Source organism: Lynx rufus, unplaced genomic scaffold, assembly GCF_022079265.1.
Source record: "Lynx rufus isolate CCGP_SWC_20201006 ecotype Redwood Valley unplaced genomic scaffold, mLynRuf1.p SCAF_26, whole genome shotgun sequence".
NCBI classification, from domain to species: Eukaryota; Metazoa; Chordata; class Mammalia; order Carnivora; family Felidae; genus Lynx; species Lynx rufus.
In genome coordinates this window covers 4,926,996-4,943,356 of record NW_025814841.1, presented here as the reverse complement: position 1 = coordinate 4,943,356, position 16,361 = coordinate 4,926,996, and the positions used below count along the sequence as shown (strand labels likewise).

Here is a 16,361-nt window from a genome sequence, read left to right as displayed (position 1 = left end):
TACTAGCTTTGACATTCAACTCAAGGAATAACTCATAGAAATATTTAAAGTTTAAGGTTACCTGAAATATTTTCAGTTCAATATTAACTATAAAAGAAACTTTATTAGCCTACAAAATGGTGAAACTTTGAAGAAATTGCTGTTTCTCTAAATAGGGAGTAGGGAAAAGTCAGTACTAATCCAGAAGATAATTAACCAATGGAATTTCTCATGTACCCCAACACAATGAAGAGTGAAGATACTATGGTTACTACGCAAACTTCCAATTTAAAAATACTGGATTAAGTCATTTCTGAAGTTAAGCTGGCAGGCATTCTTTAACTCTCCTCACCCAAAAAAGAAAGAAAGAGACATTACTTCTAAGTAGTGAATGCTGACAACACCCTTTATCTCCCTGTACCCTCCACCTGACACTTGATCACACATCAAGCTCCCCTCCACCAAAACCCTTGTACTTCCCAGAGATCACTACCCCCAATTTTGGGGGGGGGGGGGCCAATATGGTCAACTACTGGTATTTGTTGATAACTATGATAATGCTTAAGAGTTTGATTAGGCTTAAGCTATTTTTTCCCTAAACTGCATTTTTTATATCTAAATTTCAATCATAAGCTAATAAAAAGTAGATCTTTTCCAGTGCAAATATTTTAAATTAGGGGTTTAATAGGAAAAAAAGGTACAGGAAGGATATATTTTGTTTCACACACTCCTATTCCTCCTTGATGTCTAAACATCAAGGAAATAACACATTAAGTGTTATTAAGTCTGCACAGTCTCAAGATATCACGATGTACTTATTAACTGTTTCTGAAAACAAGCTGTACTAAAAACATGCCTATTAGTAAAGAGCAACAAAGACTGTCTAAGCCTAACAGAGCATACGCTGGCCAGGGAAAAAGCTTGCTAGATTTGTACTGTTTAAAACACTCATTCATCAAAAATAGTACATGATAAAGAAGCCCAGACTAATATATATATGATGGTACTATTAAAACAAGATTCATGAATCCTCTATTACTTCCTGCCAACATGGAAGTAGACACAGGCTAATATGATCCAGGCAAGAGAAATAGGAAACACAGAACAATGTACGGAAGAGAGGGGGGAAAAAAAGCCCTAGGTTTAAATCACCTTCTACCACATGGAATAAAAGCAGAACTTAGGACATGTCTAGTTTTATGGAAAGAAGTAAGAGAATGCCAATACAGGGAAAGTTTGTCAGCTGCCAAAGAAAACAGAATAACCTTTGCTTACAAAGAGACTGATTAAAATTCATGTTCCTTCTTGTATTCAAGCTTTCCACATGAGCTGAATACAGAAGAAAATAAATGAACTACATCAAGATTCGCAATAACTATGAAAAATAAATTTAAAAGTTAAACAGTATTTTCCTTTAATATCCCAAATGCAAATTCAACTTCAAAAAAAGAAAAAAAAATCTCTATCAGAATCTCCTTATCTGTTAGAGATTAACCTCAAAATTTTTATGTTCTTTTACTCCTACTTAAGAAAATTTCCTGCCCACTGGCTCTGGAAATAAGAAGAAAAAAGGCACATCAAAAGAGAGATGAAAAACATGGCTTCCTGTAGGAGCCATTACCAAGCACTCAGGACAACGAAACTTACACAGCATCAACAGGATCAGACACTATGTTTCCTCTGCAGCAGTGATGGATTTTTAAAGATTCAAATCAACTTAACAAATCCTGGATGCATTCTAGAAGCCAGTCACTGTACTTTTCAGGATGCAGAGCCGATCTCCCAGTCCATTCCTGTTCAGCCTGCTTTGTCTCCCACAGCATTTAGAGCAAAGGGTCTGTCAGAATTCAGTGCCATGAAACAGGGCAACTAATTACTCAAAAGAAACACAGATCCCTATCTTGCCCTGACTTGTGGGCTTCTATCAATGACCACAAACTTGCTCTGAAGTAGCTGGGGTCCACTTGACATTATAAAACAAATTTCTACCAAGGGTTATCAGTTACTGGCAAAATTATCACCAGAAAAGAAGTTCTGAAACAGAATGCTGATGGGTTATCTGGAACTACCATTCCGATTTCTCCAATTTACTTCATCAAGTAGAAAAACAACAACAAATAATAGCACCACTGAATCTACATCTAAGATGACTCCTGTAGTGCCAAATAAAGATGTTCTATGTATACTTTAAAACAAAACAAAAATATCACTTATGTCTGTGTGTGTGTCTGTGAGTGTGAGTGTGTGTGTGTTTTAAATAATGGTAGTACAAGGGCTCCTCCTTGATGGTTCAGCTGGTTAAGCGTCTGACTTCGGCTTAGGTCATGATCTCTCAATTTGTGAGTTTGAGCCCCTCATCAGGCTCTCTGCTGTCAGCACAGAGCTCACCTCAGATCCTCTGAACCCCTCACCCTCTGCCCTTCCCCAACTCATGCTCGCTCATGCGTGCTCTCTCAAAAATAAACAAATATTTAAAATAAAATAATGGTAGTACAGGGGCGCCTGGGTGGCTTGGTCAGTTGAGCATCTGACTTCGGCTCAAGTCATGATCTCACGGTTCCTGAGTTTGAGCCCGGCATTGGGCTCTGTGCTGACAGCTCAGAGCCTGGAGCCTGCTTCAGATTCCGTGTCTCCCTCTCTCTGCCCTTCCCCTGCTCACACTGTCTCTCTCTCTCAAAAATAAACATTAAAAAATTTTTTTGTTGTTTTTTTAAATAATGGTAGTACAAAACTCTGAAATAAAATAGAAACCTTGGTGGGGGAGGGAGGCAGTTGGGTTTGCCAAGAATCCATTTAAATGGAAAGGGTGGGAATCTTTCCAAATACCTTATCAGGCCACCACTGCAAATCTTCTCCTAGAGATACTGGACTTTGAACGGGTGTATTCTTCTTATCCAAGTTTGGCTCTCCTTCCTTGCTGGTAGAGCCCCTTTCATTATCAAATGAGGCTCCATCAAGCCACCTTCGTTCACGTAAACGTAAAACGGATTCACGTTCACGCAACAGCTCAGAGTCTCTCTCTAAGGGAAGAAGGAGAACTGGTATGCAATTGGGTCACACCAGTGGGATAAAAGTAAGCCACTCTCTAGTAAAGACCCTTCAGGATGCAACTAACAGCAGTTTATCTACTCACAAAAATTTAATGTAAATGTATATCTAGTAAGCCTGACATGCAACATTCAAAACATTAACTATTTCAAGTGAATCTATGAAAATTATAAACTAGCATTTTTGAGAACTATGTAGAGGCAGACTTTTTTGAATTCCAACTACTAATTTTAGAACAGAATTACTTTATTTTAACATGGTTTTTTAATGGAATTAAAAATTTTTGGCTTTCATTAAAGATGGTTACCATAACTTTATCTACTAGATAATGTGCATAAATAAGAATTTCAACATATCAGATACATATGTAAATCAAGAGTATTTAGTAGAATGCCTTACAAAAACAAAACCTTATACAAACAAGGAAAAAACCTGAAAAGGATAAAATATAAATCCATTAACATTAACTATAAAAATGTCGATAATTCAAGCCCTTGTTCAGAGTAATCTTATAGACTGGATGTTCATGGTCAGTTTCATTTAAAAATTTTTGAGAAACAGACAAGCTTCTTTTTTTAACTATCTTTATAGAAAGATAAAGATTTCCTTACAAAAATGCTTCCCCTGCAATTGGCCTTCAAACTCTCTACAGACAGTTTGTTGGGGGAGGGGGTGTTTTTTGTTTGCTCATTATTTTTTTAAGTAATCAAAATATACTTCCCAAGACTTGGATAAGAAGGATCAGAAACAACATTAACTTGAACCATATGAAACTGCCATCCATGCAGGTCAAAATAGAAGCAGCAGCAATTTCATATGGTTCAAGTGAAAAGCAATGCCTACACAGAATGACCAAAAAAAGGGGAGAAATTTAGAAGGAGTTATTTGTGCTTGATATTAAACATCTGAAAATGAAATGTTTGATAAAGGCAGTAAAGTATGGATTTATTTAAATTTTTTAAAGCTATTACGTAACAGGTTCAGTATATTGTAAGATCATCATAGGTTTATTATTTTTAAACTCTGCTTTTAAGTACTCGATATTTGTAGCAAGGTCGTAATAAAACATAGCAATTTTTCCAGTTTACTAATGATCAGTAGATAATATAACTGATTCTTGTCTGTTATTTGAATCAAGCAGTTTTACATTCTGGAAACTAAAAAAATTGACTTAATAGAGTTAAAATACAAGTTAAATCTATACCAACATATACAGAGAAAAGTCTTACATTCACAGGATTTCAAAATCTTCTAACCTCTACTATGTACTATACTTTTCAAGAATTTCAAACTTTTGAAAGTAACATTTAATAAGCTATACATTTCCACATATTATTAGCCAATCCCATTTCTATTAACTTTTTTCATACTTCTCACTTCCATCTAGCCAGGATTTAAAATGAACAGAATAATCACTTTATTTTAATCAAATAAACTAAAGAGACTTGTTTTCTGAATGCTGCATGTCACTGTAAAGTAGAATTCTGCTTTTAGTTCAGAATCCATTTTCCTAATTAAAAATACAGTTAGGTAAGTCAAATCCCTTGACAGGTATTCCACAATGTGGATAAGATCATCTCTAAAGTGAAGTACTATTTGTGGCTCTTCCAAATAAAAAATAACTAGTTTAATACCAAAGCATTCAAAAAGAGTAATAAGTATTAGCGTATAATTACTACAATATTAAAAGTTAAAACATAGTGAACTCCATCACTATCTCTCCATATAGCCAGCCAATGATCACAAAGAAATAAATGCAAAATTACCTCGAGATGAGCCTAGCCTGGAAAGCGATGAACGACGAAAAGAAGGATAACCAAAATAGCTAATGTCTTCAGAAAACATGGCATCTGCATCAATAATAACACTTGGGTGGGCAGAATGAATGTCAGCATCAAGAAGAGACATAAGATCCTCTATAAACAGAAAGAAACATAAATAAAGCAGATACAGAAAATATCTGTAGACCACTGAAAGGTCTCTGAAAATTAAATCAGATTAGAATGAGATGCAGACTACTGACATACCCTGAGGAAAAAGTCCTAGCTACCTAGGAAATAAAGTTAATGTTACTAAACAAAGATTTTAGGGAACATCAAATGCATGAGTGTCACTTGGGCTACCTAAATAATCACAAGAAAAAAAAAAGATCTTTATTAAGATATTTGTAACATCATAGATATAATGTAGCCAAAATCTAAATGCAATTATTACATATATGGTAATAAGGGCATCAGAAAACAACTTTCCAGAGTCATCTGTCAGACAGTGATAAAGCCATGCATATACATCTATGTCTTTACTGGGATAGAATGCAAGTCCACTGAGCAAAAACATTTCCCCATTTCCCCTAAAAGGTATTTTACAAATTAAACACTACAGTGAGAAATACCTACCACCTTGGAAAGAACCGTCAGAAAACCCACTGTACTTTATAATGCCATTACCCACTCAAAAAAAAGTTTCTCCCTCTAAAGCTAAGAAAACCATGATGGTGATCCACCAACCTCCAGGCAAATAAGATTCACTGGCTGTATCATCCCCATCATCTCCATCTTCATCATCCCGGCTAAGTAAATTATTTACAGCGAGGTTTACATCAAGATTTGTTCGCTGAAGTTCCCGAATAATGACACTTCTGGATTTGCCTTGTAAAACGACCTGGGCCTGAAATAAAAAATAAAGAAGAGTGCTTGCTAATTTTCTTGTGACTATACTTTTATCAAAATCAGCTTTCTAGAAGCAGTATTTCACAATTCATGCTGCAAGTCATGACTAAAGCCCAGTATGTTCACTTAAGTACTTAACTGAATATTGTTCTGCTGCCTGTGTGAAGTGTTCCACAAGATCCATACCTGTGAAATCAGCTCCTCTGGAATGACAGAAGCAGGAATAACTGGCTGGGGCTGACTGCCCAAAAGCCCAGACCCTCGATCCCGCCCAGTCCGAATAACTCGGGTCTGTCGGCGGGAATCTCGAGCTCCAGCTGAGGACCTTCCAGAAGACCCTCCTCCACTTCCACCTACTCCAGAACTCCATCGACTTCTAAAAAAGGAGAGAATTTACGACAATTAATATTTTTAACAGTCATTCTGAATAGATCACTTTGGGTCTCACGTTCATTCCCCTAAGTGAAGACAAAGCTATTTGTCTAACTGACGTAACAGTTTATAGTATTTTAATAGAACAATAGAACTGAGCCTCAAACTAAAACTGTTTGTGTTTTAATGCTTAACTTACGTGTAAAATCACTCTTCAGAAAGATAAGTATCACATTTATGCATCTTTTGATGTAATGTTTTAAAGCTCCACATACCAAATATTTCTAGTCACAATTCTAAAATGTGTTATAGGACACACCTTGCCTCTACCTGGAAGACTCATCAGACAATAACTACCAACAACATGTTACACAAAAAGTGTAATTCAGAGTTTAGGGCTCAAACTGCTTGGCATGGAATAAAACATTTATTTGGCAAAGGTATTAGTCCATTGATATTTAGCACTATTAACCACCTTAACCAAGGAAAAGTTATTATTTAAAAGTCATTAATTTTTTCTTGAGTATGAGAAAACTTAGAAAAGGCATGACATTTCCATCTTTACTTATTGCCCCGAACATGAGCATTAAGCATTTTCAAATCAACAAAGCTAGATAACCATAAACAACTGCTTTTCTGTATTCAAAGAAAATGTTCTCACAAATCACATTAGCCTTAGAAATTATGACAGTGCCAGTCTATTTATTTAAAAAAAATTTTTTTAGTATAGTTGATGCCTCTTTAAAATGAATCTAGGGGCGCCTGGGTGGCGCAGTCGGTTAAGCGTCCGACTTCAGCCAGGTCACGATCTCGCGGTCCGTGAGTTCGAGCCCCGCATCGGGCTCTGGGCTGATGGCTCAGAGCCTGGAGCCTGTTTCCGATTCTGTGTCTCCCTCTCTCTCTGCCCCTCCCCCGTTCATGCTCTGTCTCTCTCTGTCCCAAAAATAAATAAACGTTGAAAAAAAAAAATTAAAAAAAATAAAAAATAAAAATAAAATGAATCTAATATTTAGAGATCATTCAATCTAGATAAAGGTACTTTATTCTCAACTATTGTGCATGGTACTCATCTAAGGCTGAAACCTTCAACTTGCCCATGCAGATTTAGTTTAAATTTGATTTTCCAAGTCTTTTGTTCCCTTACAAATGTCTGACTATATTAACCATAACAATTCTAATATACAAAAACTACTGGATCTCTCTTCTTACTTAATTGGAAAGCACAATCTATGTCTAAACAAATAAAAAAAAAAACTTTAAAAAAGTTTCCTCAGTAAAATGGAAAAAGAACAAATCTCCAGAAAACTTGGTGTCATCCTTTTTGATGGTTTTCTACACTTGTTGATGCACCGTATCAATTGTTTATGTGGTATTTGTATCTATAGCCTGAGAACTGCCCAAGATAATTTTAGAGAAAAACAATATTGTGCATTCTCAGGACTATACTATGAACCATCATTTAATCTCAGTTATGCAATAGATGTCATAAATATAACAGTAAAGAACCATTCATAGACGAAAAGAAAAACTAAGGTGCATTAAGAGTACATTGCTTTAACAAAAAGGAAATTTAAAAAAACAATTCCACTTACAATAGCATCAAAAAAACAAACAAACAAACAAACAGTACTTAGGGATAAACCTAACCAAGTAGGTCAGACTTGCATATTGAAATCTACCAATCACAGCTAAGAGAATTTAAAGAGGGCACAAATAAATAAAAACAAACCTCATGCTCCTGGACTGAAAGACTTAATATTGTTAAGATGTCTACATTACTCAACGCAACCTACAGATTCATTATAATCCCTATCAAAATGCTAAGGGCATTTTTTTACAAAAATAGAAAAATTCATCCTAAAATTCATGTAGAGGCTTGAGAGATCCTCAAGAGCCAACACAAATTTGAAAAAGAAGAAAAACAAAATTCTAGAGAATACATACTTTGTGATTTTGAAACATTATTCCAGAACTACCATAATTAAAACAGTATGGTACTGGCATAAAGACAAACAGACCAATGGAACAGAATAGAGAGCCCAGAAATAAACCCTCACATGGTCAAATGATCTTTGATAAGGGTGCCAAAACCACTCAATGGGGAAAGGACAGTGTCTTCAACAAATGACACAGGGAAAATTACATATCCACAAGTGAAAGAATGAAACTGGACCCTTATGTTATACCACATGGAACAATTAATTAATTTACTTATTTTTTATTTAAAAAAATTTTTTTTAATCTTTACTTATTTTTGAGAGAGAGAGAGAGAGAGAGAGTGTGTATGTGTGTGTGAGCAGGGGAGGAAGAGAGAGAGAAGGAGACACAAAATCCAAAGCAGGCTCCAGGCTCTGAGCTGTCAGCACAGAGCCCAACGCAGGGCTCGAACCCACAAACTGCGAGATCATGACCTGAGCCGAAGTCGGACACTTAACCAACTGAGCCATCCAGGCGTCCCTGGAACAATTAATTTAAAACGATTAAAGACCTAAATATAAGACCTAAAACTATAAAATTCTGAGAAGATATAGGGGAAAAGCTTCATGATGCTGGACGTGGCAATGATCTCTTAGATATGATACCAAAATCACAAGCACGGAAAACAAAAACAGGCAAAATAACTATATCAAACCTAAAACCTTTGTGCTTCAAAGGACATAATCAATACAGTGAAAAGGCAACATATAAAATGGGAGAAAATATTTGTAAATCATGTAACTGATATAAAGGGTTAAAATAACCCTATCGAAGTATACATCTACTCCTGAGCAGACCTTACAAACTCAAATCTCCACAAGGGGTAGACAGATTACATTAATAAATGAAGTCAAGATAACAGGGAAGAGTGGAAAGTAACAGCCTACCTAAAACACCCAAGTTCACTGCTGGATTCACCCATCAAAACACCAATGGCTGCCATTTTGTAACACAAACCTGCTACACAAACCCTGAATTGAGGTGTTGAAAGACATTTGTCAAAGTATCTCTGGTTTGTCCATTAACCTGTTACCATGGAGGATACCATGTTTTCCCACTCATACCTGCTGTGCAGGGTTTCTTCTATCAGAATCCAAACAACCTTCCAGAGTCTCCCTACTTCAAATTGCTCTTTTACATTCCTTTCTGTAATCAATTTGCTATCTAGAGAGAATAATATATTGAACTAAACATACAGTAATATAAATTTATCAGTGGTCAAAAAAGACAGTACTGGAATGAGCGATTCTTGTTATCTATAATTTTAGTAAGCTAGTAAGCTATATATTGTTTAATACTAAACGCAAAAGCCCTGGGGCACCTGGGTGGCTCAGGTGGTTAAGCCTTTGGTTGAACCTGACTTTGGTTCAGGTCATGATCCTATGGTTTGTGAATTCAAGCCCCCCATGGGGCTCTCTGCTGTCAGTGCAGAGCCCACTTCTGATCCTGTCTCCCTCTATCTCTGCCTCTCCCCGCTCACACTCTTACTCCCTCTCTTCCAAAAATAAACATTAAAAAAACAAAACAAAACAAAACAAAAACAAAAACAAAACAAAAAAACCTCCAAACTCCTGGGGAAACCAGTTTCTACTACCTATACTTTGCTCATCAAAATTAATCCTACAATTCTGATCCCATTACATAGTACTCAAGGTAACAGAATGACTCAAAATCAACTGAGGAGATCACACCATAGGAATTAGTCCACAGCTTGCAAACTCAAAGTCCATGGGCCAAGCTTTGTCCCTACAGCTGGTTGGTTAAAAACATATACATAAAACCCACGGTTTGTGGGGTCAAGCCTCACATCCAGCTCTCTGCTGTCAGCATGGAGCCCGCTTTGGATCCTTTGTCTCCACCCTCTCTCTGCTCCTCCCCCCCCCCCTCAAAAATAAATAAATAAACTTCCGGGACACCTCTGTGGCTCAGTCGATTAAGCATCCGACTTCACCTCAGGTCATGATCTCGTGGTTTATGAGTTCAAGCCCTGCATCAGGCTCTGTGCTGACAGTGCAGAGCCTGCTTCAAATCCTCTGTGCCACCCCCCCCCACCTCTCTCTGCCCCTCCCCTGTTCTCTATCTCAAAAATAAACATTAAAGAACAAAATTTTTAAATAAATAAACTTTAAAAAAGAGCTTATACACACAAACACCACACATACGCTATATACATATGATTGGTTATGTGTGTCTCTGTGTATATATTTATTTACATAAAAATATTAATTAGTTCTAATATTTAAGCCAAGATGTTCACATAAGGATAGAGAATTGCAGCTTTCCTTGGGACAAAAAAAGGGGTGGGGGTAAGGGGCACATGGCTGGTTCAGTCGGTGGAGCATGCAACTCTCAACCTCAGGGTCATGAGTTCAAGCCCCACACTGGGTATAGAGCTTACTTTAAAAAAACAAAACAAAAAACAAAACAAAACAAAACAAAACCAGGTTGGAGGGGACACAGAAGTTTGCATTTGGCAACAATGACTCTGTATTCTCCTACGGGAATAATCAGCTGATCAGCTGCCTCCTCTAAAAATGGGGCATTCGCTTAGTCTGTCGCAGTCTTACTACTTACCTACTATCTTACCCACCTAGCCAGCTTCAATTATTATTTACAATTACAGTGACCTACTTGGCTTTTACATTCCAAATCCAGTGCTAATTACTAACTCAGATGAGACTCCAAAGGAAATATAGTAGCTCAAATGAATGAAAAGCAGCTTACACCTATCACCTATTATATCCAGTGACATCAAACAGAATAAAAAGACTTTAGATACAAATATCTCCATTTAAAATTTACTACTGAGCACAATTAACTCTCTTTCCCAAGTAAATTTGGTGTTCTTACCCTTATCCTGGTCTGAAATGAGTTGAACAAAATTACATAGGAGATTTTTGAAATATTTCCCAGGATAAATCTTGCTAGTTATGAAAGGGAGAAAACAGGAGGAATGAGAAATGTTTAACACAAACACCTGCCAACAGTGAAAAGGCCAAAGGGAAAAATACTAAAAATCCCATAAATTCTGTGTACTATGCATTCCTAAGAATGATCGGTCAAAATAAATGATCAATTCTCAATTATCTATGTTAGTGGAAAAAGAAAAGCCAACTATCCCCAACTCTTCCAAATGTAGCTCTCAGATACAGTCCATTCACTCCCTGATTCACAACCCAGAGGGAGCAAAACTGGACTCTGAAGGAAGGGCAGGGGGTAGGGGTGGCCACAGTCTACGGGGATGGTCCCTTTCATATTTGACTGCATTTGGTAAACTTGTGGATAAAAATCCCCTCTGGGAGACTTAAGCTCTGCCTTCCTTGATTCTCTATGACATGTTATAAATTGCAAACTTCTTTAAAGTTCACTGTAATCAACACAGAAAGAGGAAAAAACACCCATTGTACAACTCACAGAAAAAATATATTATGAAGAAAAATATTTTTGACTCTATTTAATTTATAAAATAACTTGATCACAATTTCACCATCAACAAACTGAGACTGATTTTCAGAGGCCAAACAGAAACAATTAGCCCTTAAGTGCTTATGCTTTGTGGACATCTGCAGGACCAAATAAAGGTAAACAAATGACTGACAATGACTTAGTGGATGCTGTGATACCTGTGACATTTCTCAATACTTCAACCCATGAAACGCCAAAGAAAGCTCACACAGAGTTTATTCTGCGCCTGTGTTTGGATGAGAGAGTGAGGGATAGAAAAGAGTGGATGCACAAAGCAGTGTGGGCAAGGATAAGTATGGAGGACTCAAAAATTGCTTCTCTCTGCATTTTAAAGTCTTAAGATTAGCCCTAATCTTCTTCTGAAGTAGATCTACAGAGGTTTCATTCAAGATCAAATATCCTATACTTTATCATTATTATATTTGTCACACATTTTATCAGGAAAGTCCTAAAATTCCACTGCTATATTTCAGTCACTCCACTATAATTGGTCATATCCAAGTTTTATTTATAAAGAGAACTTAAATCCAAGACAAACTGAGCAACACAATAGTAATGAATTATAAACTGTAGAATAAAACAAATGTTAATGAGACCATAATGATATAAAGAACGAAATAGAAATAAACAAGAAATAAATGGACAAGGAAGGAAAATTCTTTACAGTCAAATTCCAATTAGTAAATATAAAACAAATGAAAATTTTTAAAAAAATTTGGAAATTAAAAAAAAATACTTGGCCAACACCACAGAAATAATTAAGGCAAAAAATCATTGTGCTAAAATCAAGTTACATAGTCATCAAGATCTCCCCACAAAGTACACATTAATTACACAGAGGAAAATAGTAACTTAATATAATTAAGAAACCTGGCAAACACCACCTTAACTAATGAGGGGTAACCTTATCATCAGATGAGACATATCAACATCATGCACCTCCTGACATGATGCACCGAGAAAGGCCCATCATTACTTCTGTGCATTCTTGCCAAAAATGCATCACCTGCAATCCCTATCAAAACCTTAGCAAATTATTTTGTGGATACCAACAGACTAATTCTAAAGTTTATGTGGAGAGGAAAAAGACCTAGCATAGCCAACACAACCCTGAAGAACTACAAAGTTAAAGGACAGACACTATATCTAACCTCAAGATTCATAAAGCTAGGGTAATCCAAATAGTGTGCTATTGGAAAAAAAAAAAAAAGAGAGAGACAAACAGGTCAAAAGAACAGAATACAGAGCCTAGAAATAGACCCCCCCCCCCAATCCCCCACATAAATACAGTCAACTGATCTTTGGGTCAAGGGAGCAAAGGCAACACAGTGGAGCAAGGACAGTCTCTTCAACAAATGGTGTCAGAACAAATGGACATCCATATGCAAAAACAAAAAAAAACCCTGAATCTAGACACAAGACCTCACACTCTTCACAAAAATTAACTCAAGATGGATCACAGACTTAAATGTAAACTGCAGAACTATAAAACTCTTACAAGCTAAACACCAAAGAAAACCTACATGACCTCAAGTATGGCAATGACTTTAGATAGGACACCAAAGGCACAATGACACTCTGTAAAAGACACTCTGTAAAAGACACTGTCAAAAGAATGAGAAGACAAGCTATACAGACTGGGAGAAAATATTTGCAAGACACATATCATAAAGGCCTGTTATCTAAATTATACAAAGAATTCTTAAAACTCAAAAATATAAAAACAACCAATCCAATTAGAAAATGGGCCAAAGACCTCAAGAGACACCTCACCAGAAAAAATAGCAAGTGAGCATATAAAAAGATGTCCCACATGGTACATCACTAAGGAAATGCAACCTACAACGAGATATCACTATACACCTATGAGAATGGCCAAAACCTAGCACACTGACAACATAATACCAATTGTTGAGGAGGATATGGAGCAACAAGAACTCTCACTCACTGATGGTGGGAAAACAAAATGGGATAGCCACTTTGGAAACAGTAGTCAGTTTTTTACAAAACGAAACATACTCAGTGGCTCAGTTGGCTGAGCATCCGACTTGTTTTCAGCTCAGGTCGGGATCCCAGGGTCATGGGATCCAGCCCTGAGTTGAGTTCTGTGCTGAGCGTGGAGCCTACTTGAGGTTCTCGCTCTCCCTGTGTCTGTCTGTCTGTCTGTCTCTCTCTCCTCCTCTGTCCCTCTCCCCTACTCGTGCACCCACCTTCACGTGCTCTCTCCCCAAAATAAAAAAACAAAAAACTAAACATACTCTTAAGATATATTCCAGGGGCGCCTGGGTGGCTCAGTCGGTTAAGCGTCCGACTTCAGCTCAGGTCACAATCTCGCAGTCTGCGAGTTCGAGCCCCGCGTCGGGCTCTGGGCTGATGGCTCAGAGCCTGGAGCCTGCTTCCGATTCTGTGTCTCCCTGTCTCTCTGCCCCTCCCCTTGTTCATGCTCTGTCTCTGTCTCAAAAATAAATAAACGTTAAAAAAAAAAAAATTAAAAAAAAAAAGATATATTCCAGCAATTGTGCTCCTTGGTATTTAGGAGTTGAAAGCGTATACCCACCAAACCCCCCCCCACACACACACACAAAACCCTGCACACAACATTAACAGTTTTATTCATGATTGACAAAACTTGGCAGCAACCAAGATGTCCTTCAGTATGTGAATGCACAAATAATCTGTGGTACCATCCAGACAATGGAATATTATTCAGCACTAAAAACAAACAAGCTATCAGGCTATATGAAGACATGGAGGAAACTTAAATGCCTATTACTAAGTGAAAGAAGCCAATCTGGAAAGGCTACATTCCATATGATTCCAACCAAATGACATTCTGGGAAAGACTAAACAATGGAGACAATAAAAAGAGCAGTGATTGCTAGGGGTCAGAGGGGAGAAAGAGAGGCAGAGCACAGAAGATTTTTAAGGAAATGAAATTACTCTGTTTGATACTATAATGGAGGATACATACATGTCATAAATTTGTCCAAACCCACAGACTGTACAACATCTAATGTGAACTATGGACTCTGGGTTATAATGATGTACCCATGTGGGTTCATCAATTTTAACAAATGGATTGCTCAGGTGGAAAATGCTGATAATAAGAGACTGTACATGTGTGGAGACTGGGAATATATGGGAAATCTCTATCTTTCTCTCATTTTTGCTGCAAACCTGAAAACCACTCTAAAAAAAAGTTACGCTTACGGGGGGGGGGGGGTGGGGGGGGGAGCATCACCTGGATTTAATCATGAGTTAATAGACAAATTTAAACATTCTAAAACAGGACCAACCATTTTTCAAACTAATCAGGGTCAAGAAAGATAAGGAGATTGAGAAACTGTCCCAGACTGGAAGAAATTACAGAAGCGTGACAACTAAATGCAATATGGGATCCTGAATTGAACGGGTGGACCAGAGAAAGGGTGTTAGTGGGACAATTAGTGGAATGTAAATAAACTGTAGATTAAGCACACTAATCACTGTTAGTTTCTTAGTTTTGAACACTGTACTACAGTTATTTAAAATGTTAATAACATTTGAGGAGACTAGGTTAAAGTTTTTACTTTTTAAAAGTCAAATTATTTCAGTGATGCACTTCAAGAACAACAGAAAGAAAGCCAAATTATTCCAAAATAAGAACTTTAATTTAAAAATAAATACAGAGTACAGATTAGCTAATAAATGCCACTATATAAATGCATAAACTAAACCAGAGATCAGCCAACTTTTTCTGTAAAGAGCAGAACACTAAATAGTTCATTTAGGCTTTGTGGGCCTAAGTCTTTATCAAAACTACTCATCTCTGCCATCTTAGCACAAAGCAGCCACAGACAGTAAAAGTACCAATCACACCAAGAAGGAATGGATTTAGCCCGTAGGCTATAGTTTGCTGACTCTGCAATGAAACACAGCAATTTTTTAAAGAATACGGTATAGTTTGACATAGTATCATACATAATAGTTATTCTTTCTTAAATAAATGTAATCAAACTTCTTCCAGATTTATCAAATGAAATAAAAATCTCTTCTATTACATATCATTTTCAAAATTCTTTCTCATACACTGTTGTTCTGTTGGTTATGTGCATAGGACCATTAAAAGGAGATACTTAATATTTTAGTAAAGATCAGAGCTACATTTCCTATTAATAGTTCTAGCACAGAATGAGCTAAATAAAGGATGTACTCAAATAAATAACCTTCCTCTCACCTCAAAATAAACTTAGTTCAGCATAAAAACAAAAAAGCAAAAACAAAAAACAAAAAAAAAATATATATATATATATATATATATATATATATATGCATTTGGAGCCCTCAATTTTCAAATCTAACTTTACCTAGAATTTCAGTGTCAAAATATTTTTAAAATGCTTAAAACCTTCCTCCTCCCCTTACTATACTTTAAAACAATTTAAACTGCTTCTAGTTATATTTCACAGATCAGTCTTTGAACATATTTTCTAACTGATTTGGCATTATCTAATCATTCATCAGGTAATTTCAGAAAATCTAGCTATTCAAGAATCAAGGCATAAAATGAGTAAAATCATCTAGCTTGGGATCTGTATATGATTTCTTTAATTTGACAGCTTATCAACTTTAGATAAAATGGAAGAGTTGATTATCTAGTTTAAGAGGTATACATTTTATAAATAATCTAAAAAGTAAAAATAAGGTACAAATTTCCAGTTATAAAATACATAAGTCATGGAGATGTAATGTACGACATGATGACTATAGCTACTATACTGTATTATGGCCTATTTCAAAGATCTTAGAAGTCCTCATCACAAGAAAAAAAAATCTGTAACTATGTATGGCAATGGATGTTAAGTAGACTTA

General features: G+C 36.4%; 1 protein-coding gene across 8 annotated transcripts in view; it reads right to left on the bottom strand.

The window, feature by feature from the left end:
* UBR5 (ubiquitin protein ligase E3 component n-recognin 5) overlaps positions 1-16,361 on the bottom strand; it is a 136,874-nt gene that overhangs the window by 75,875 nt on the left and 44,638 nt on the right. For 6 of the 8 annotated variants that reach the window (XM_047088956.1, XM_047088949.1, XM_047088951.1 and 3 more), the window contains exons 6-9: positions 5,883-6,072; positions 5,535-5,694; positions 4,794-4,943; positions 2,806-3,017 (exon numbers count right to left, since the gene is read on the bottom strand). In XM_047088956.1, coding sequence (XP_046944912.1) covers positions 2,806-3,017; positions 4,794-4,943; positions 5,535-5,694; positions 5,883-6,072 — 712 coding nt within the window. The remainder of the gene's footprint in view (positions 1-2,805; positions 3,018-4,793; positions 4,944-5,534; positions 5,695-5,882; positions 6,073-16,361) is intronic. The other 2 variants (XM_047088952.1, XM_047088953.1) reach the window with 1 other exon arrangement.